The 22,755-nt window shown below is 57.3% G+C and overlaps 3 protein-coding genes across 3 annotated transcripts; all 3 read right to left on the bottom strand.

Moving 5' to 3' along the window:
• Positions 1-1,451: 1,451 nt before the first annotated feature.
• Positions 1,452-5,482, bottom strand: LOC130043355 (kallikrein-8-like). The gene is made up of 5 exons (XM_056135608.1): positions 5,404-5,482; positions 4,823-4,982; positions 4,442-4,701; positions 2,541-2,674; positions 1,452-1,607 (listed from the first exon to the last, which is right to left on the bottom strand). The coding sequence occupies exons 1-5, from the start codon at positions 5,480-5,482 to the stop codon at positions 1,452-1,454; spliced, it is 789 nt and encodes a 262-aa protein (XP_055991583.1).
• Positions 5,483-6,960: 1,478 nt separating this feature from the next.
• LOC130043351 (kallikrein-9-like) lies at positions 6,961-12,761 on the bottom strand. The gene is made up of 5 exons (XM_056135605.1): positions 12,715-12,761; positions 12,440-12,596; positions 8,821-9,086; positions 7,402-7,538; positions 6,961-7,152 (listed from the first exon to the last, which is right to left on the bottom strand). Exons 1-5 carry the CDS (start codon positions 12,755-12,757, stop codon positions 7,000-7,002), a joined length of 756 nt encoding a protein of 251 aa, XP_055991580.1. The 5' UTR covers positions 12,758-12,761; the 3' UTR covers positions 6,961-6,999.
• A 4,844-nt stretch (positions 12,762-17,605) lies between these two features.
• KLK10 (kallikrein related peptidase 10) lies at positions 17,606-20,610 on the bottom strand. The gene is made up of 5 exons (XM_056135613.1): positions 20,529-20,610; positions 19,164-19,347; positions 18,397-18,671; positions 18,059-18,192; positions 17,606-17,783 (listed from the first exon to the last, which is right to left on the bottom strand). Exons 1-5 carry the CDS (start codon positions 20,602-20,604, stop codon positions 17,631-17,633), a joined length of 822 nt encoding a protein of 273 aa, XP_055991588.1. The 5' UTR covers positions 20,605-20,610; the 3' UTR covers positions 17,606-17,630.
• Between the last annotated feature and the right edge of the window lie 2,145 nt (positions 20,611-22,755).

Here is a 22,755-nt window from a genome sequence, read left to right as displayed (position 1 = left end):
GTACTATTGATCTATTTAAATATTTTTGAGACGTCTCTTCTCGCTCCTGTTTTTTTGGCTTTTGTTTTCTTTCTTTTTTTTTTTCTTTTTGGGTCATACCCAGCGATGCTCAGGGGTTACTCCTGGCTCTGTACTCAGGAATTATTCTTGGCAGTGCTTAGGAGACCATATGGAATGCCAGGGATCGAACCCGGGTTGACTGTGCAAGGCAAATGGCCTGCCCACTGTGCTATCGCTCCAGCCTCTCTCCTGTTTTTCATAGACCAGTTTACAATTCCACCAACAGTGAATCATGAATCAACACAGTGTTGTAGTCTCTTTCGTAAGAGGCTGGGAGTTCTGAAGCTGTGAGTGTTGTTGAAGGGACCCATTCATAGATTATGAAACAGGGAAGGAGATGAGGCAGGGAAGGAGCAAACACTATGAAAACAGAAAGGAGGCAAGGACTCAAATCATTTAGATTCTGGGCATCAAGAAAGGACTGCGACATGGTGTAGCCCGGTGCAATATGGACTCTGAGGGGAGAGAGTCCCTAATTTGTTGTGATCTATTTATAGCTTTAGAATTACTAATCCCCCTGCCCACATCCCTGCCCTACACACACATCTTTCCTGAGATACATTCAGGAAATTCACCTTTGCTCAGAAAACTCCCCCTCAAATGCCTTTCTTTCTACTCTTTAATTTGAACACCAGCAGTGACTACTTATTGCCTTCTCTGCTGGTACTTACCTCCATGCTGCTCTGTGATACCAAACTGTAAAAAATGTTACAACCTTTTTTTGCTTTTTTGGGGGGGAGGGTCACACCCGGCGTTGCACAGGGGTTACTCCTGGCTTTGCACTCAGGAATTGCCCCTGGCCGTGCTGAGGGGACCATATGGGATGCTGGGAATCGAACCCGGATCGACCACATGCAAGGCAAACGCCCTACCTGCTGTACTATTGCTCCAGCCCCTCAACTTTTCTTGAGAAAAACAAAATACTGCTTCTGGGAATTGGCTGTGCTCTATTTCTTGACCTGGTAACGGTGGTCTCATGGGTGTTTGTGTGTGAATGTTTAAACTGTTCATAGGTAAACAATCTGCATACCTCATCATTATAAGAGCCTGGGAGGAGAAATTGTCTCATCCACCCCCAAATTAGAAATACTCTAGTTGCTCAGAAAAATACACACACTAAAACTCCTCCACATTCACCTTCTGCAGATAGTCCATTGGCTATTTGAACACCTTTACCTGGATTCTCTCTCTTGAAATTAATATCCCATTCCTTCAAGTCTTTATAGAGAAGCAGGTGATGGCCAAAGTGACCACAGGGATCCTGATTTCCCATCAGACTTCCCAGAGGAAGCCAACCTCAGTCCTTCCACCCATCCTAGTCAAAGCACAGACAAGCATGGAGCCAGGTGTAGGGTAGTTTATTTAAGAGGGATCCAGCACTTGTCCTCAGATCAGCCCCTGCTACCGATGGTCTTCTTGATCCAATCCAGATAGCGGCAGACATTGGTGTAGACACCAGGTCTCTCAGGCCGACCGCAGGGGTCTGAACCCCAGGAGGTGATACCCTGGAGGCGGTTATTACACACCAAGGGTCCTCCAGAATCGCCCTAGAGGGTGAGAGTAAGAGTTTGCTTTGAGAATGCCCACAAATTTTCTTTCCCCACAGTATCCAGCCTTGATATCAGTTCTGTAATATAATTGGTCCACTCCAACCAATGGGATAAGAGTATGGTCCCAGAGCTAGGTGATGGAGGGGGTGGAGCTTCCAGGAATGTAGACACAGATTTAAGATGTATAAGAGCAATTGGGGTGATATTAACCAATGAGAGAAGAGAATGCTGTCTGAGCATCCAATCCAGTGAAGAACCGGTAGGGATTACATTTCTGGCTAATGGTGACGGGACGATCGAGTTTTTTTTATCAAACATAGGTCAACCGAGCCAGAATTTCTGTGAGTGCAGCTTCCAGGAAGGGGCACAAAACCAGGGGATCCCATAAGAACTGGAGCTACAGCTAATAGGAAAGAGAACGTTATGTGTGTATCAAATCCTGAGATGTGTCATCTTAAGAACAGGGCGCTCAGGGTACACTGAGGTCAGTGATGCCATTTTTGGGTCAATTGGGAAGAGGGCACTTGTTTCTTTCAAAGAAGCAACTATAGAAAAAGAGAAGACACGCTAGGAGCCCAGCGAGGTCAAAAAGTCAACTGGCTGACTACTAGTCAGCTCTGGGAACCAACGCGTTGAAAGACACAGACACTTACACCCCTGTTACCTCATGCCTGCTCCTTCATGGACCTCTCTTCCCACCCCTTGAGAGCCCACCTCTGCCCTGCACCCCATCTTGCTGGCAGGGTTCCCAAGAAGAGACCAGCGACAATTCAACATTTCCAAGTGCTGCTCTAGGACCTCCAGAGAGAACAATCCTATCTGGAAACCTGCTTCCCATTCTATCAAGACACAGGTGACTTCCTGGGGGGCTCTTTTTCCCCTTCTTTCAAGCTTCAGGCCTGTTCTGCGAGCCAGTTAAAAAACACTCACCTGACACGTGTCAGCCCCAGTGCTGTCCCCTGCGCAGACCATGCCGTCCGTGACTTGGCCGGGGTAAGCTTCCTTACACTGCTTTTGGGAAAAGATTTCCACATGGGCACAGTTGAGGGTGTCAGGAAAGTTCTCTGAGGGGGAAGAGATTGTAAACTCCCAGTTGCAAGTGCCCCGCTCCCCACCCCCCGTCTGCGTCTCTTTTCTTTCTGTGCATACATGTATATTTGAGGGGAGACATTTTATAACACTTCCCTTCTTACCCCCTTAAAGAAATTATGCCCCCTTTTCTCCTTCTAGGGCAGGATTTACCTTTTCTTCCTTGCCCTGAGTCATTTTCAAATGAAGCATCTGGTGACTGGAGTTGCGGTAATTTAGGGGGTGATGTCCCTTGTGGTAACTGATTTCCTGTCCCCATTCCACTAAGTCCTAGTCTGAGCTAAATCTTTGCTTTGCCTAAAAGTCATCTCTTCCCAGAAGGCTCCACTGACTATTCCAAGTAGAACACCATCTCTCCGTCACTCCCTCACCTCAAAACCTCGAAACATTTCTTCATACATTTAATTCTGCCTAGTATTATGTGGCATGTTTATTATCTGTAGGCTTTCCCTAACAAGTGACCCTGTAAGGAACGGGACTTTGCATCTGACAACAGCCGGGTAGACCAGATGCCTACAAATTAAGATTAAATTAACAACTGAAAGTGAATTCATCTTCTGAGAGCCTTTGAGGGACAGATTCCAGTACAGCAAAAGTTCTTCCTGGCACCTCTATATGCCAAAAGTGACATAAGCTCACGACCTCAGTTAATACTCACAAAGGAGGGATTCATTCATTTTCTCGTTCATTCATCCAAACATTCAGCCCACACATATTAATTGCACACCAACAATAAATATCATACATCACACAGGAGCAGACAATGAAGACAAGGAATGTGGTGTGAGTCTTTAAGTAACCTATGGGATTGAAAACTCATTGAAAAATTATTCCCCCTTTGGCAGATAAGGCAAGAGATGAGGGAACCATGACTTGGACGGGTCCTGAACTGGGGGGCTGGGGCGTGTCTCCACAACACACTGTTGCTTCCTTAGAAGATGGATTCAGACTAGGAGGGAGGCAAATCCTGGCTTTTCTGCTTCATGGAGAACCACATCACATATCTGAGCTGAGCCCCAATGTTTTTACAGTGAAACAGAGGAGGGGCTTCCTGGAATCCCGAAGGGAGGATCTCAAGGAATGTCCAGACTTTTGGATCCAGAATGAAGAGCAATCTGCCAACCTGCTGTTGGGGGTTACAGGGGAAGAAGGGCTTGGACTCTTGGGGATAAAGGACAAGGGGATCTGGGGCCAGGAATCTTGGCTTCCAAAGGGAAAAGAGCTTAGGCACTTGTTTTCTTGGGCCACTGAGGAGCCATATCTTTTTCCTGCTAAGGAGGTTACGTAAGAGATCGGAGAGACAGTAAAAGAGCTAAGGCACTTGCCTTGCATATGGACAATCTTGGCTTGCAGGGCCTGAGCAGCATTGCATCCTTGGGTCCTTGCAGTGAACTGGTTGAGAACTGCCCAGAGAAGCCCCTGGGGCTACCTGAGCACTGTTTCGGAAATGCTCCCCCTCCCAAACATTCTATAAAATCCTATACAATAAAGGGTCATAACATGCTATTCTCCTATAAAGGAGGGGTGCATTCATTCATCTACTTATCCATCTACCCATGCATGCATGCATCCATCCATCTACCCACCAAACCATTTTTACAATGTATTCTTCACTCTTTATCCCCCACCACTCAAATGAACATTTTGCCCCTCAGCGTTTCCAACAAGGATGACCTGGGCATGGCAGCCCCACTGAGGAGCAAAGCTGGGGGCCAACCACCTTCTTCTGTCCCCGCCACTACCTTGAGGGCTGGTGACTGTGCCCCAGCCTGAGATGGTGCACTTCTGTCCAGCTTCAGGACAGTGGTCAGGCAGCCTGATGGGCTTCACATTGGGCCCTAAGGAGGCCCGGCCACGCAGTCGAACGAGCATGATGTCGTGGCTGTGGTCCTCACTGCTCCTGTTGTAGCAGGGGTGCGGGATGGACTGGGCCACGGCCATTTCCTGCTCCGTGCCTTCATTGTTCTTCAGACTGTGATCCCCCAGGCGGACACTGTACTTCCTGTGTGTTGAGGAAGCTTGGCACCCCAGCAGGAGGCCCCTGTTCACCCTCCCCCAGAGGCCACCCCACTCCCTCCTGCCGGTGGGGAGGACCCAGCCCCCAGCCCGCCTGCCCCACTCACGGTTTTTTACAGTGGGCAGCAGTGAGCACCCAGCTTTCGTCTATGAGAACCCCCCCACAGAGCAGCGAGATACCCTGGAACAAGGCGGTCTGCCAAGGCTGAGAGTGAGCACTGCACTCCTGACCTTCCAGCACCTTTGAGCCCTGTGCTCTCCAGTGGCCTGGTGGAAGGAGAGAGGGAGAGAGGGAGAGCTTGGTCACCTCTGGGTGATGACCCAGGGAGGTGGGGGCAGGAAACCCAGGTATCCACCAGCCCCTTCACGGGCAAATGCTCTCAAAGCGCGGGGCTCAGAGCTCACCTCTCCACACCATTCCTCAATTCCCCAAAGCACGCTCCCACATGCCTGGGACGTTCTTGCCCCTCACCTTGCATTCAAGGGTGTGTTCCTGCAAATTGGCAACATGCCCCAGACACTCCTTCCTGCTGCGCAGACCCACTCATGCTCACCCCCCTGCTCCCCCTAGCCCAGCAGATAACTGCCAAGGCAGCCTCTCAGGCGCACCCAAGGCCACCCAAAGGCGCACCCATGGCCACCCAAGGCCGCGCGTCCCCAGTGCCTTCCGGGGAGCCATACCCCTCACCTGCCCAGGCTTCTGACGACCACAACAGCAAGAGCAGAAGTGTAGGGGTGCAGGCAGCGGCTGGTGGGGGTTGTTCCATGGCGGGGTCTGGGTAGGGGAGGAGGAAAATCTGATTGGATCTGGGGCTTGGGGAGGGAGCGGGACATCCGGAGCGGCTCTTGGGGTCCGCTGGGGACCGGGATTCCTATGTCCGTGGGAATGGGGATGGGGGAGGGGGCGGGGCGCCTCCCTTCGGAGGTGGGGGAGGCAGTTAGGGCCCGGACCCGTGGTCTGAAGGAGCGAGCCAGGACCTAAGTTAGGGAAAGTGGGATCCTGGGCCCCGTGTCTGGGCTGGGAAAGGAAGGACCCTAGAGAGGGGGTCCCGGGTCCGAGGGGAGGAGCCATCCCGATGCGGGTGCCTGGGAACTTACAGCGTCCAGGGGGCGGGGTCACCTACTGATTCGGACCCGGAACCTCAGTTGTCTGCCCTGTACTGGATCTGGAGCCTTTTAACTGGGAATCCCCGCCCCCCGCTCCGCCCCCTCCACTCCGAGCATCCTGGGCCTGGAACCCCGGCGAGAGTGAGGAGGGGCTGCGCGCCAAGCGGGGCGTCTGGGGAGAAGAGAGGCTGGGGGTTGGGGCTCGGGGGGGCGGGGGCTCGAGAACCGGGCTGGGGGCGCGGACAGCTGCATTCCAGGTCGGGGCTGGGGGAAGGAGCTGGCGATGCCTGGGTGACCGGGCTCTGGATTCGCTGGATTTGTAGACAGAGAAAGACGGAGACTGCGGATGAATTCTCACTTTTATTTTTGCTCTGGAAAGAGGGTTTTGGCGCGTGGGCTCTTGAGGGAGGAGGGGCTCCTGCCACAGGGACGGGTGCCTGCTGGCGGGCCCGCCAGCAGGGCGGAGAGCGCCGGGAGCCGGGAAGGCAGGTTTGGGAGGCGCCGTGACCTGGTTTCCCCTTCCCCGGGGGCGACGGGCCCAGCCCGAGCGGAGCCTGGAGGCGTGCTGCAATCGGATTGCGGAGAGCGGCGGCGGCGCGGGCTCAATCAAAGGTTCCGAGGGCCCCGCCAGGCAGCGGCGGCCCCTGGACGCCCCCTGGACGCCCCCCGCTCAGCCCCACGCGCAGCAGCAGAAAGGCGGGCGCGGCGTCTCACGTTTATTGAACCCTCCCGGTTGGCTCGCAAGGGACACTCCCCACGGCTTCTCCCACGCCGCTTCCCGCCGGGACTTCAAACCCAGGACACGCCCGCGCGGGGGCGGGGCGGACCCAGACAGCTAGAGCGAGCGAGAGCCGAGCCCACCACCGTGACGTCATGGGGAGGTGCCTCGACGTGATGGGCGGGGCCACGGAGGGCGGAGTCCATATCGAGAAATATCATTGGTCCGTATTTTGAGGGGCGGGGCAATAAGGCGGGTCGGTGGGGCGGAGTCCAAAGGGGGTGGGTCCAGTTTGGGTGACGTCACGGAGCCGGGCGGGTCACGACGGGCGGGTACCGGGAGCCTCTGCCCGGGTCCCAGGGTCGCGGCTGAGTGACCAGCGAGTGACCGCGACAGCAGAGGCCCAGGCTGGGGCTGGCGGATACTGGGACTCTGCAGATTCCGCCCGCACTCGAGGGCTCAGTCTTCCTGCATGGTCTTACGGATCCAGTCCACGTAGTGGCAAACGCTGGTGTAGACGGCGGGGCGCCCGGGTCTGGAGCAGGGCTCGGCGCCCCCGGACACTACCCCTGCCAGAGTGCCGTCGCACACCAGGGGGCCCCCTGAGTCACCCTGTGCGCGGAGCAGAACCTGGTCACGATTACATGGGCCGCCCTGCTCCCATCCCCCCGCCCCCACCAAGCCCGAGCGTCCAGCTCTGTAGCGCCTCCACCCTCAGGCTCTGGATTCACGCCCTCCGCCCTCAGACCCTAAAGGCAGCCCCATTTCAGTCCCACCTTTTCCTCTGTTCCTTTGAAGGGGGGGAATCCTGGGCCGGCACCCACGAGCCATGACCCTCCCCGCCCCGTCCACTGCACCTACCTGGCAGGAACCGCGGCCCCCTTCCCACAGGCCGGCGCAGAGCATTCGGTGCGAGATGTGGCCCGGGTAGGCCCGGCGGCAGAGTCTGGGCTCCAGGATGCTGATGTTGGCACACTGGAGCGTGACTGGGTACTCAACTGTGGGCAGCAGGCCAGCAGCTGGTCAGCGGCCGCCCCCACGCCTCAAACAGCACCCGCCCCCACCCCCAACCCCCTCCTGAGGACCACCTGGAGGCAAAGCTTAGGGCTCTCCAGCAGAAGAGCAAGAGACCAGATCTTAGCAGTCAACAGCTGGGAGGAGGGAGAGAGAAGACTAGGCAGAGAGGCCAGAGAAAAGAAGACAGAACATACTAGAGAGACAGACAGACACGTGGACAGACCATGGCCAGAGACAGTTTTTCCAGCGAAACCATGAGGACACGGGCAGCCACAGGCCAGAGATACCAAAGGAGGAGGATGACTCAGGAGAACGTTTACTGTCTTTGAGAGAAGCTGAAACAATGATAGTAGCACAGACAGCCCGTGGACACAGAACTGTTCCTTCCAGAGGACGAATGTGTGTGAGCTCCTGGGCCCCCAGTTCTGATGGGGGGAGGGGTAAGAGAAATAGGAGAGCAGGGAGGACTCTTGCCTTGCACCTGGCATACCCAGGTTCAGTCCCTAGCATCCCATATTGTCCCTTGAGCACCACCAGGAGTGATCCCTGAGCATCACTGGGCGTGGCCCCAAAATAAATAATCCCAAACGCCCCCCCAAAAAAGAAGTGGCTGGTGGGTGGTAGAGGGTGAGATGGGGGTGGAGGGGAGAGCGGTGGAGGTTGGGGTGAACTTTAGCAGGTGCAGAGGACCCACTTCTTGTCCAAGGACGCTGTCCAAGGATGCCTCTGCTGAGGTCAGACACCGGGTTACTCTTCTATGGGAAATGTCAGCCTCCCTGGCCAGCTGGTGAAATTTTTTCAAGTCTCTCCAGATAACTGGTTTGTGCTTAAATCTCTTAGATTAGACACTGGCAGGGAGAGGATTCCGGCCTGTTCACTGCTACATCCCCCTCCCTGATCCAGATAACTGGGTCTGATATTCAAGCCAGACTTGGCAAGGTTGCTGGCTTATAGAGAGGGAGGGATGTTCTAATTCTACTCCAAGGTGAAGATGGGGGGAGCAGTGCTCAGGGTGGAGGGCCACACCTGCCGGGTTGGCAGTGAGCTGCCAGGAGTGTTACACTTCAACGTCTCTGAACTGAAGACCTAGCTAAGAAATGGGGTCCCCAGAGTTCACTGGTGGCTCTCAGTGGGCAGGCAGCCAGGAGGGGGCCTGTTTTATGTCCAGTGTCTTAGATGTGGCGGAATTGCTGGCAGAGGACAGCCAGAGAGCTGACAGAGGGGCAGGCGCAGACAACACAGAGTCAGGGAGGTGCTGTGTACCCTTGGGGCTGGACACGGCCCCCCAGCCTGCAATGAGGCACTCGGTGCCAGGGGACACACAGGTCTGGCTGAGGTTGAGGGGCTTCACGGCCGGGCCCAGGCGTGCCTTCCTGGGCAGGCGGATGAGCATGATGTCATGGTTGTGGTCGTGGGCACTCAGATCTTCGTTGAAGCTGGGGTGGGGGAAGAATTCTGTGACCCGGAACAGCTGCTCCGGACCCTCCCACTGCCACAGGTGGTGCTCCCCGAGGCGGGCCCACAGGAACCTGTTGGCACAGGTGCAGAGGGTCAGTCACATTGGGCCTGCGTGCTGTGTGTCCTCCAGCATCCGCACACCCTCTCTGTTGTGCTTCCCCGCCATCCCTTTCCTAGCCTCCCCCTTGTGGCTCTCCCGCTTCTGGAGCCCTAGGACAGGAGCCTTGTGTGACCTGGGTGCCCTGGAACTTAGTGGGTATGTGGGGGCTCCACCTACCGTCAATAACAGCCGCACCCCTACCCCCACAGGTCAGGCGGCTGTGTGGGGAGTGGCCCAGAGTGTGTAAATAAGTGCAGGAGTGGGAGCGGGTATGGAAAAGTCCTGGGTTGGGGCTCTTGCCGCCTCAGCGCTGTCCTGCCCACCATGTCCCGCACTCCTCGTGCGTGTTTTAACCCTCACCTTCCACCCCAGCTCACTCGTCCTGTCTGGAGCAATGCCCTAACAGTGGACGCCCTCGTCCAGGGGCCTCACTGTCCCCCACTCAGTTCTCTGATCTCTGATTTTAGGCATTGTGTTCCTTGCCACGGAGCAATGCCCTAACAGTGGACGCCCTCGTCCAGGGGCCTCACTGTCCCCCACTCAGTTCTCTGATCTCTGATTTTAGGCATTGTGTTCCTTGCCACGAACTCAGGCTTTGAGGAGTAGGAGAGATTATTTTCTTTTCTTCTGTTATTTATTTTGATTTGGGGGTCACACCTGGATGTGCTCAGGGCTTGCTCCTGGCTCCGTGCTGAGGGATCACTCCCAGCAGATCACTTGGGGGACCATCAGGGATGCTGGGGTTGGAACCTGGGTCAGCTATGTGCAGGGCAATTGCCCTTCCCGCGGTACTACCTCTCTGGTTCCTGAGAGATTATTTGAATTTCTTTGTCCTTCTCTGCCTTGGTTCTGTGTCCAGGAGCCCAGATCCGCTGCTCTACCTTATCCCTGCCCCCTGAATCTCCTCTACCGCCTTTACAGTTTCTCTCCTTCTTTGTCCTTGGGGGCTAAAATCTGAGTCTTGTTCTCTTAACCTGAGGCTCAGATCTGGTATCTGAGGAGCAGTGCATGATGGGAAACCCCCACTCAGCACCCAGCAGCGGTCCTCCATTTGGGGGAAGGAGGGCATAAAGGGCAGAACAAGATGGGTGGTCCCTTCCAGAAGGATGATTGAGTATTTAAATCAAAATAATTTGAATATTTAAATATCAAGATAATTTGAAGATCTGATCCACTCTGGGCTCATAAAATAGATGTACCTCTCATCCAAAGACCATAACACCACAGGAATCCACGATTCTATAATTTTATGGGACTCATATTCTATGTTATAAAAACAAGACTCATACATTCTGTATTTTTTCTTGATAGGGGAGGGGAGTTGTTTGATTTTAACTGTTCCAGGGATCCTTCCCAGGGCCTCATACACACAGCGCACCAGCCCTACCAGTGAGCCAATGTTCCCCGACCCTCACCTGCCCAAGATTCATACATTCTAGATTTTTCTGAATCAACAAAAGTCTAGGAATTTATCATTAGATGAAGGGTTCTAATATACTGGGACAATAGAAATCGTATCCTACCATTCTAGACTCCTGCAAGTCTGTGATTTTAGAACTTAAAAGCCTAAGATCAGTACATGGTCCCCTAAGCACTTCTAGGAGTGCTCCCTGAGCAGAGTCAGGAGTGAATCTTGAGCACAGAGTCAGGAGTAAGCCCTGAGCACTGCTGGTCATAGCCCATAAACAAACAAAACAAAAATAACCACAAAACAAAACACAAACAAAGAAAGCATAGGGCTCTAGTAGTTTGAGACTCAAGAGTTTCTCTGAATGAAATCTCTGGAAACTTTAAGAATCCATCTGTTCTACCATCCTGGGCTCTATCGTCCACAGAGCACAGACACCTATGAACGTGAGCTTCTGAAATTCTCTTGGAGCAAGATTCTGTAGTCCTGCAAATCCCAGGGCTCTGGGGGCAGGGATTCCCAGATGCTGAGACTATCGGCTTCTCAGTGGCCACAGACAGGTTACTCAGGGTCTAGGATTCTAGGGTGGTGCTGTCCCAGTCACTGGGCATGTGGAATGCGGCCGACCCTATTGGGTGGTTCACTCTGGGCAAAATACATGTTGGTGTAAAGGGTTACTGGAAAAAAAAAACCAACACAAACAATGTCATTCACACATACTCAAAAATAGATTGCATGTTAAAATACTATGAGTATGTCTATTTCAATGTTTCAATTAGCAGTAATCAATGTAATAAATTAGTTGAGGCAGACTCCTCTGTCGCTTGCTGAATTCCTGCTTAGGGCACATTCTCTCTCTCTCTCTCTCTCTCTCTCCCTCTCTCTCTCTCTCTCTCTCTCTCTCTCTCTCTTTCTCATGTTCCTAAATAAAACTATTTTACTTCCAAAATCATGATTTTTCCCCCTCATTAACAAGAATTGATTGATTGATTGATTTTTTGGTTTGGGGGGGGCCACACCCGGTAGAGCTGAGTCAGGGCTTACTCCTTGGCTCTGCATTCAGGAATCTGTCCTAGAGGGGCTCAGAAGACCCTATGGGTTGCTGGGGATTGAACTGATGTAGGCCTTGTGCAAGGCAAACACCCTCCCTGCTGTGCTGTCTCTCTGACCCTCATTAACAAGAATTGAATGTGTCACCAGAAAACTTACACCTGATGCCCCTAGCTGCTGTCCTGTCTCCAGGGCAGTGCTGATCTGGATTTTAAAGACTCTTACATGGGGGCTGGGATCCACTCACAGTGGATCCCTGCTTGAACCCGGGCACTGGAGAGGATCCCTCATGCCCCACCAGGAGTGATTCTTGAGTACAGAGGCAGGAGTCCACCCTGCACTCTGCTGGGTGGGCTTCTCTCCCCTCCCTACAAAGGTTCTAAATAGTCTGAATCCATTGAAACCTCTAAAACCAATGTCCGATGTCAGGGGATCTAGGACCTCGTGACCCTGTGGCTCAGAGGCCAGGCTGCCAGGGGGTCTGTTTAGTGTCTTTGCCCTGTTCCAATCAGACAGAGGCGGCTGGAGAGATGAAGCTGCGGAGAAGGGACTTGCCTGGCACGTAGCTAAGCCCAATGCCGCCCCCAGCATCACACAGCATCCCCAGAGCCTCACCAGGAGTGATCTTCGAGCACAGAACCAGGAGTCAGTCAGCCCGAGCACTGCTAGGTGGGGCCCCCAAGAGAACAAACACAGAACCAGAAACAAAAAGCAGATGGTTGAGGACTCCCGGAGAGCCGCTTCTCATTCTGAGAGTCGGACTCAGGGGTCCCATCTCTCCAGCTTCTGCCACCTCCCCTGAGGCCCTGCCCTCGCCCTGTGGCCCTCCAGCCCCCCACCACCCCAGGGGCTGTCCCCTCACTCACGGCTTGCGGCAGTGTGCTGCGGTGAGCAGCCATTGGTCGCTGACGAGGGTGGCCCCGCAGAAGAGGCGAGTGAGGGAGAAGAGCCCCACGCACCAGGGCTGGGAGTTGGGACGACATTCCTCGGCCCCGATGGCACGGGTCTCTGCCCCGCTGTGCCCTGGAGGACAGAAGGATCAATCGCCAACAAGGTCAGAGAGCAGGGTGTGGTGGGGAGGGCCGCAGGGCCCATTGGAGGGACCCCGGGGTCTGGGCCGGGCGGAGGGCAGCGGCCTCACCAGTCAGGAGGGAAAGCAGAGCGCAGGCAAATCCTAGCCTCATGGCCTCCGGGGATCTGGAGCCTCCGCCTGGCTGGGCCCCAGCTTCTTTATGGCAAAGCCCAGGCCATGTTCTTCCTCCTCCCTGGGGCCGCCCCGTGATTAATCTGGGTTGGGAAATGTCCTGGGGGGAGGGGGAAGGCCCCAGAGCCCTGACTGCCCCCCTCCAGGAAGGGGGTGGGGTTGGGGTACCCCAGGAGGCAGAGCAGGGGGACTGAGTCAGGGTGGTCTTGGGGGGCTGTCCAGGAAGAGGGAGGCCTCCTTCCCCAGGACCTCAGGAAGTGCGTCTGGTGCAGGAGGATGAGGAGAGGAGGAAGATCTCAAGGCACTATCTAAGTCTGATGGATGGTGACCCCAGGCCCAGGTCAGGGGCGGCTGGAGGGATGCCCAAAGCAGGTCAGTCGGGGTGGAGAACCAGGCATGTGGGCAGACTGGGGGTGAGGCCAGGTAAGGGAGAGAAAGGGAGGGAAAGGAAGCAAACAAGGAACTGGACTAAAAAATGCAAAGGGTCCAGGGCAGAGAGAAGGGCGAGTGGGCGTGGGAGAGGAGGAAGGAACCCAGAGCCAGGCTTGCTCCTGCCTGCAGTCCCCGCCCCCACACCCCTCACCCAGGATGACAGCCAACCTGCGCCCATCAGAGATGCTCCTTAAGACCACATATGGGGGGCTGGAGCCATGGCCCAGGAGGAGGGGGGGCTTGCCTGGCATAGAACCAACCCAGATTCAATTCCAGAGTCCCCCAAACACCACCAGGAGTAATTTCTAAGCATCACCAGGTGTGGCATAAAAAAAAGAAGAAGAAAAGAAAAGAAAAGATGGGGGCTGGAGCAATAGTACAGCTGGTAGGGCATTTGCCTTGCACCAACCTGGCCAACCCAGGTTCGATTCCCAGCATCCCATATGGTCCCCCGAGCACCACCAAGAGTAATTCCTGAGTGCATGAGCCAGGAGTAACCCCTGAGCATCGCCGGGTGTGACCCAAAAAGCAGAAAAAGAAAGAAGAAAAAAAGACAAGGGGGGAAGACCATATGGCAATAGGGAACATTCTCCAGTTTCCCCCCACCCGTTTCTCTACCTTCCCTCCTCACCAGATGGACAGCCCTCCTTCAGGATCCGCTGTGCAGACTCATCTCTGGCTGCCCTCAGCCGGTCACCCAGGCAGGGCTGGACCCAGGGGAGGGAGATAGTAATTGAATGAGTGTGTCTTTCTCCATATCCTTCTGTTCCTGGTGAACTCCTGTGCAACCTTTAAGAGCGAACCTAAATGCCTCCTCCAGGAAGCCTTCTCTGGTTTCCTCAGACAGAAATCATCTTTTGTTCCCTCTGGGAATTCACATTTTTGTACACATTCTGTTGCCACTCGGGTTGGCTCTGAGTCCCCCTTGAATGTGACCTCACTATTATATATTTTGTATGTGGGCTGGAGTGATAGCACAGCGGGTAGGGTGTTTGCTTTGCATGTGGCTGACATGGCCGACCCAAGTTCAATTCCTCTGTCCCTCTCGGAGAGCCCGGCAAGCTACCGAGAGTATCTCGCCCGCACTGCAAAGCCTGGCAAGCTACCCGTGACATTTTCGATATGCCAAACACAGTAACAAGTCTCACAATGTTACTGGGCCCTCTCGAGCAAATCGATGAACAATGGGAAGACAGTGATAGTGATTTTGTGTGTGTATGTGTTTGGTGTGTGGGGGAGCCAGTGAGGGTGACTCTCTGCTCTGTGCTCAGAGGTCACCAGAAGGCGGTGCTCAGGGCTAAGGATTGAACTTCCTCTGGCTGCACACAAGACCAAAAAGTTTTCAGCCCTGGGCTGTCTCTTTGGCCCAGGTGCAGTGGTTCAGGGTCCGTCTCTGATCAGGGGCTCAGGTCCAAATGTCCAGGCTGACCATGAGCAAGTGCTACAGCCATGAGCAAGTCCCTGGGCTGCTCTGGCTGTCCCATCTATGCAGCATCTGGAACTCTAGGGACCACCAGAAGGGACACGTCTGGACCCCCAGGCGGCCTGGTGCGTGGTGACACCCAAGCCTGTCTGCTGGGAGCCTGCACTGCCGCCTTGGTGCCAGCACGAAGCCCCCTGACAGCACTGTTTGTTTGTTTTTGTTTGTTTGAGGGGTGGGGCACACCTGTGATGCTCAGGGGTTACTCCTGACTCTGTGCTCAGGAATCATTCCTGGCAGTGTTCGGGCGACCCTCTGGGATCTGGGGATCAACCCCAGCTGACCGCATGAAGGCCAATGTCCTCCCTCCTGTCCTCTCGCTCCTGCCCCCAGCCTCTGGCGCAGGTCTCGCAGCTTCTCCCGCCTGGTCACTGAGATCCGACTGAGGCTCCAGGCTAAAGGCTCCACACGTGTGCTTCCCGGGCTCCCTACTGTGCTGTGCGACTGTGCCAAGCAATTAGGCAGGTTTCTAGCCCATTGCTTCCTCACCATCCCCAGAGGCGAACCCCCTGCTTCCCAGAGAGGGAGCTGGGGGGAAGAAGGCACCGGCCGCTTGCTCTGGTCACACAGTAAAGGGCACTTCCCTGCACCCTGAGCTCCCAGTCGTCCCCTGAAGCCTGGGGAAAGGGTTCTCTCGTAGACCAACCTTCCCTAGTGGCTGCAGGAGTCCTTGGGCCCTCCCAGGGGTCCTTCTACTCACTTCTGTCACCCAGTAGTGCAACCATACTGCTCTAGACTCTGCCTGGCAGCCCAGTGGGTAACTCAGAGACGCTGCACAGAGGGCCTGGGTGCAGAGAGGGGGGGCTAGAACAAACCAACACCTCATTTATTTTTGCTTTTTGGGTCACACCTGGTGATGCATAGGGGTTACTCCTGGCTCTGCACTCAGGAATTACCCCTGGCGGTGCTCAGGGGACCATATAGGATGCTGGGAATCGAACCCGGGTTGGCCACGTGCAAGGCAAATTACCTACCTGCTGCTAACACCTCATTTCAGCTGTAACTGCTGCCAAAAATTTTTTTTCCTTAAAAATAAGGACAAATATGAGTGGAACAGATGGGGAGAGAAGGGAGCTCTCCTTGAGCCAGAACTTTAAAATCCTGGAAGGCTTCCTGGAGTAGGTGACCTTTGACTAGGCCCTTGAATGGCAAGAATGTAAGGCTTGCCAGGCTCCCAGACCTGACCAGCAGCTTCCTGAGGGTAGGACCTGGTCTGAATCATCTCCAGGGCCTGGTGTCAGGCACAGCTCAGGAAATGCCTGTGGCATGTGACTGAAGGATGGGGTGAAATGGGTTTTGAAAATGAGCTGGGTTTCTGAGTTTCCACCTACTTGGCTTCTGATTCTCACATGACAAATGTGACAATTTCCTGGTTGTATTTATGGGGTGGGGCAGGCATGTGTGTGTGGGGGGTGGGGGGTGGGGAGAGGGGATAGTTCCTGAAGCCAAGGCTTAGACCAAGGGCACTTGTCCTGGGCGGATTCTGGGAGCCAGAACCAGCACTCAGTGCCAACAGATGCTCAACAGATGGGGGTGCACACACCGTCTGCGCGGGGGGCAGGGGCACTGCCCAGGCCCAGGGCAGGCGAAGAGCACAGCCAGGAGTGCACTGGGCTGTATGTGGAGAGACCCGAGCCCGATACTTGCTCCTGAGCCCTGCCAGGCATGACCCCAGCACAGAGCCAGATGCAGCCCCTGAACAGCACTGGGTGTGGCCTCAAGTCAAAACATAAAAGTAGGGGCTGGAGCGACAGCATAGCAGGTAAGGCGTTTGCCTTGCACGCGGCCGACCCGGGTTCGATTCCCAGCATCTCCTGTGGTCCCTTGAGCACTGCCAGGAGTAATTCCTGAGTGCAGAGCCAGGAGTAACCACTGAGCATCACTGGGTGTGACCCAAAAAGCAAAAGCAAAACAAAACATAAAAGCAAACAACTAGGCTTGGCTCTAGGGTCAGGCAACTGTGCTCTTCCCCGAGTGCTCATCTGTCCCCTGCCCTATCCTGCCCTGCCTGAGAACACTGCAGGCAGAGAAGCATCCCTCCCTCCTCTGGATTGAATTTCCAAGCTCATCTGGGGGCCAGTGGGGGAGGCAGGGATGTGACTCAGTGGCCCAAAATAGACGCCTTCCACTGCATGAGCCCCCGGCTTCAGTCCCTGGCGGTGGTCCACAGGCCAATAGGTTAACTCAGAGCCCGTCGGGAGCTGAGCAGGCTGCAGCGGGAACCCCGAGCGGGGGGTGGGCAGGGCTGCGATTCCCGGGCCCCCCTGGAGGTGGGGCTCTCAGCTCCAGGCGGCTGACCCCTGACCCTCCGGAACTTAGCAAGTGGCCTCAGGTGTGCCTGGGGGCGAGGCAGGTCAGGGATTCAGGAAGGCAGAGCCCGGAGCAGCTGAGTCAGGATGGCACAGGCTGGAGGCGCCGCGGTGGGCGGGCCCGGTGGGCGGAACCGGACGCGCGCAGACAGTGGGAAGGGGTGGAAGCGGCTCCAGGGGAACGCTCTGAATCTGGGGGGTGGGGAATGTGATTCTTCCATCTGCCCAACAGGAGGGCGGGGTGCAGGGGTGGGATTTGAGGTGACCCCTGAGTGTTTCCCTCTGGAGCGAAGTCACACATTCTCGCAGGACCTCACTATGTTCGCGGTCATAGCAATAGGCAGAGGTCAGCGCCCACTGAGTGGTGCTTTCCGTGACAGTTGGCATGGCAGCGCGCGCACACACACGTCATAGCATCATCTCACAACACACCGATGAGGTAGGCACTTCATTGTCCCCATTTTCCAGGTGAGAAAACAGAGGCCCAGAGCCGGTGTTCAGCCGACTCAGCTGAGCCACACAGTGGAAATGGGGAGCGCGGGGTGGGGATAGAGGAAGTCACGCTGGGTGACAGGTCCCTCTTCTCTGCTGTGCCAGGGGGGTCCCAGTGTGGGAGAGTGGGGCAGGGGGGCTCAGTGGGTGCGGATGGTCTTCTCAATCCAGGGCACGTATTTGCAGATCTGCGTGTAGACAGCAGGGTGCTGGACGGAGCCACAGGGGTACGCGCCCCATGAGAGGATGCCGTGCAGGGTCTCCTCACACACCAGAGGGCCTCCGGAGTCACTCTGTGTGGGCGGGAGGAAGGAGAGGGGTCCAGGCACTGTTACCTCCCACGGTGGGGGGGGGGGGCGAGGCCAGGCAGGGGCTGGGTAGACCTGGGCGTTTCATATGAATTGGGGTACAGGGTACAATGTTGGGATGTTGGCTGGGGGCAGGAGTAAGGAGGGCTAGTCTGGGGGTCTGGGGAGCGGATAAGGATGGGGACCCTGGGCAGGGCCAGGGGAGGGGGGCCCAAGGAGGAGGTAAGGGGACCGAGGGACCAGTCGTGTCCCACCCCTACCTGGCAGGGGTCCTCGCCCCGCTCCAGCCCTGCACACATCATGCCACTGCTGAGCACGCCCGGGTAGAAGACGTTGCACTCCTGTGGGCTCAGGACCCGAACTCCGGCACAGTGCAACCCCCTGTTATAGTTCACTGATGGGGAAAGACAGGGTGGGTGAGGGCCGCGGGTCCGAGAAGCAGCGACCCCGTCCCAGCCCCAGGCCCCCAGCCCTCCTCCTGGAGACCCGGAAGTTTGGAACTCCAGCTTCCACCTTCAGACCCAGAATTTTGGGGCCCCCAGCCTCCTCCCTCTGACCCTTCTTCGCAGAGACACAGGCCTCTGGGTCCCCGCCTTGCCTCTTCGAGTGGCCGAGGTGCCCCAGCCAGCCACCTGGCACCAGTCCCCGGGCTGGGCACAGCGGTAGGGCAGGCGCAGGGTCTGCACGCGGGGTCCGAGCACCACGGGCCTGGCCAGCTTCAGCAGCATGAGATCGTGCTCGTCTGTCCGCCGGGGCAGGATGGGGCCCGAGCCCTGGCGGTACTTGGGGTGGAGAAACGGCCGGGAGGTCCGGCGCAGCTGCTCACCCTGGAGAAGCAGCAGGTGGTCGTCCCCGACGCGCGCCCACAGGGGCCTGGGGAGAGAAGCGTGGAGCAGAGCCGGCTCGGCGCGCGCGCAGGTAGCGCCAGACCCGGAGAGGCGGGGCCTGGACACCTGAGTTTCGGAAGCAGAAGCAGTGGGGAGGGAGTCCAGTGGGTGTCGGGGCTGCTGTGTGTGGCAGGAACTGAGGACTAGAGGGGTCTGCACGGGAACCCCCTCCACTAGTCCCTCGGGGGTAATCGAAAGGCGAGCATTTATTCTGACTTCTGAATTCCGACAGTGCTAAGCAGAACCCAAGGAGAACTGGCATGGGATGCCGGCTGGCAGAGACGCATCGAAGAATCACACTGCCCTCTGGCGGCCAAAGCACAGCCCCACCGTTCTCCTATAGGAAGGCCGCCTGGACTGGACAACCCCACTGGGCAGCTGGGAGCGTTTCACCGACTCAAATGTCCCTTCCCTCCCCCGCCGCTCAGGACCTGACTCCACAGCCCCCCCGCGGTGTTCCCCAAGGGCTCCTCCCTACTTGCTGTTCCCGCAGTGAGCGGCCGTGAGCACCCAACTCTTGTCCACCAGGACGCCCGCACAGTGGAACGAGAGGCCGTTGAAGAGTGAGACCTGCCAGGGCTGCGAGCCGCGCGGGCACGGGGAGCTGGAGGCCGCGGGGTCCCGGGCGGTGCCGTTTGCGAGGAGCAGCCCCGCCTCTGCGGCTGCAGGAGAAGGGGCGGAGATCAGACCCGGCGCGACAGCCCGGCTCGGGCGTTCTGAGCGATCCCCGGTGGGTTAGCAGAAAGGAAGATGGGCGGCGGGACCAGGAGAGGACCCCAGGGGAAAACTCAAGGGACGCGGTCATTCCTGAGTGCAGCGCCAGGAGCGACCCCCGAGCATAGCTGAGTGTGAACCCCAACGCCCCCAGTAAAATAAAAGAAAGAAAACGGGACTGATGTTCAGTGGGCGGGGATAGGACGCGAAGGGGCGGGATGATAGAGCGAGAAGGCGGTCGGGGGCGGGGTCAGGAGTTGAGGGGGGTGGGGTTATCCGCGGAGGGTAACGGGGCGGGGATAGGACGCGTGGGGGGGTTGGGCTATAGAGCGCGAAGGCGATCAGGGGGCGGGGTCAGGAATGAGGGGAAGGGGCTAAATGCTGTGGGTAATCAGGGGGCGGGGATAGGCTGCGAGAGAGCCGGGTTAGAAAGCGGCGGGTAATCCGGGGCAGGGATAGGACGTGAGGGGGCGGGGTTAGAACGCAGCCGGCGATTAGGGGGCGGGGACAGGACTGAGGGGGCGGGGTTAGAACGCGGCTGGCGATTAGGAGGCGGGGACAGGACTGAGGGGGCGGGATTAGAAGACGGCGGGTAATCAAGGGGCAGGGACAGGACTGAAGGGGCGGGGTTAGAAGACAGCTGGCGATTAGGGGGCGGGGACAGGACTGAGGGGGCGGGGATAGGAGGCGGCTGGCGATTGGGGGGCGGGGATAGGATCGAGGGGGCGGGGATAGGCTGCAAAAGGGCGGGCCTAGTGAGCGGCTGGGTACGGGGACCCTGCAGACGGCGACAGGGCGGCCCGGGTGTGGTGGGCTTCCCAGGACCGCGACTGACTGATGGCGACTGAAGAATGGGGCAACTGAGCTCGCCGGCGGGGGCTGCGTGGGAACTGGGGTGGGCGCACGCCACGGGCCGCGGGGACAGTCGCGGGCCAGAAGCCGGGAAGCTGGACCTGGGAGGGCGGCGTGAGAGGGGGCGGGGACGGGTGGGCGCGGTCCGGACACCGGTGGGGCGGGCAGCCGGGGCCCGGCGGGCAGGGGCCTGGGTGGAGCGAGTGCCGGGCTGTGCGGGCCGCACGCCCCGCACCTGTCCGGCCGGCGCCTCCCGCCCGCTCCGTCCGCGCCTCACCCCACGGTTGCGCCATCAGCAGCGGCAGCAGCAACTTCGCCAGGGCGGCGGGGAGGTGGCGCCGCGGCGGTCTCATGGGTGCAGTCTGCTGGGGGGTGGGGAGTGGTCAGGGCAGCTGCAGGGGCCGAGACCCCCGCCGCCCGCAGCCCCCCGCGTCGAGTCCAGACCTGCCGGGCGGAAGGACAGGCGGCGCGGCCCCGGCGGCCTTAATAGGCGCAATTTCCCGAGGGACGCCCCTCGCCGCGTCCTCCCCGCCCTCCCGGCGCCCCAGCCCAGCGCTCCAGTGCCGGCCACAGCGCATCCCTTCAAAGAGAACTGTGGCACGAACGGGCTCCCGCCCGAGGTCCCCGGGGGCCCGCTCCGGGTTCCACTCCAGCCTGGCCGAGGTGAGCGTGGCCTCACCTGGGAGAGTCCGGTGGTGGGCGGGAGGGAGGAGGCTTCGCGTGGGCCTTCGGAGCCTCTGCCCGGGACCCCGGCCCGACCTTCCCTTTTAACCCCCGAGAAGCCCGGAAATTTCCCACCCTCCGCTGTGGACTCGCCCCCTCCTCTCTCTCCTCTCCCTAATTATGCCGTGGGTGGGGCTGGCACCCAACCTGGGCCCAGATTCCTGCCCTGGGAGGGGCCCCGGGACACAGCGCTGCTCCCAGGGGCAGAAACGCCCTTTTTGGATCTGGCATCCTTGGGGGATTTCCCGGCGATCCACAGGGCAGCTTCCAAGAAGACGCTGCAGGTGCGGGAGAGGGGGTGGGAGTCTTGGGGACAGTGTTAGAACCAGCCTGGGGAGAATAAATAAACAGAGAAGCATGTCTGGGGGGTCAGTTGCCAAGGAGAGGGGGGTCAGCAGAGCCGCCCAGAAACCAAAGAGGGAAACAGAGGCAGGCCCGGCAGAGGAAGAGCCGTCACCCCGCCCTGGCAGGCTGCTGCAGGCTCGGGGGAGGCACCGTAATGCTCCCTTTGTGGGACTCGGGCCTCTAGGTAGCACTCAGGGCTGTGAATCACACAGGACATGCCACTGTGGCCAACTCCCTTCTTTCAGACCGATGGGAGGCTGAGAGCGGGCCCTGAGTGATAGGAGGTCACACGGCATACCCACCTAACAACCCCGGCCCCGGATCCAGCCCTGGACTCTGGCATTCCTTGGCCAACAGCCTCTCCTGCCAGGCAAGCAGAACCTCAGCAAAGATCCTGACTTCCGGTGCCAGCGAGATAGTGCTTGCCACGAAGGTGGTGGAAGCTGGTTGGAACAGGGACCCTGTTAACACGCAGGGCTGTAGTCGCTCTGAGCACCATGAGCGATGGCTCCCCCCTCCCCAAAGGTTCAACTTCCACACTGGGTGAGGGTGTCATCCCAAGGAAAAGCGGGGGAAACTGAGTCTATCTTGTCAGCACTGTGTTGAGCTGTCAAACCTTCTGGAGCCCTGAAAGGTGCTGTCCAGCTGTGTGAGCCACTGCCAGGTGGGGTGACCGTGTTTGACATATGGCCAGCATGAAGAATCACATTTGGGGTAGTGGGGGGCTTGAGTTGAAATTGCCTCATCCGACAAATAGCCCCATACCAGCCTCATGGGGCTGGACAGAAAAGGATGCTGGACACTCCCACTTTGCTAGATTGAAGCAAAAGACTTAGGGTTCCATTCCTGATGCCACATAGGGTCCCCCCAACCACCACCAGCAACAGTGCTCCCTGAACACAGTCAGGAGTCAGCCACAGCTGGGTGTGGCCCTAAAACAAAAACTATGTAACGCACTGCCTGGAGAGACAGCAGCGGAGGCAGCACTGACCTTGCATCTGCTGACCCTGATTTAACCCTCGGCACCCCATAGGGTCCCTGGAACAACTGAGAGCGCCCGCACCCATCTCCCCCACTGAATTATAAAAAAAAAAAAACTAAGAACAAAACAAATAGCAAATGTGCAGGTTGATATAGAGTGCTCACCTACTTTTACTTGGTCAATTTACTCCAGAGGAAACTGGGTTCCAGGAGTGAGTTAAGCACCTCGCTGGCTGCTGGGACCCAGGACCATCGGGAAGGTGCTTGCTTTGCACGCAGCAAATGGGGTTTGATCCCTGGCACCACACAAGGTCCCAGGAGCCCTCCTAGGAGTGATCCCTGCGTGCAAAGCTAACCCTGAGCACTGCATTATGATCCCCAATAAAACCAAGAAGAAAGCACTGGTCTCAGCTTCCCTTTTATTCACTGACCATGTGAATAAAAATAAAGAAATC

The sequence above is a fragment of the Sorex fumeus genome, unplaced genomic scaffold (genome assembly GCF_029834395.1).
Source record: "Sorex fumeus unplaced genomic scaffold, SorFum_2.1 ptg000122l, whole genome shotgun sequence".
Lineage (NCBI taxonomy): Eukaryota > Metazoa > Chordata > Mammalia > Eulipotyphla > Soricidae > Sorex > Sorex fumeus.
This window is presented reverse-complemented; position numbering and strand designations above follow the sequence as displayed.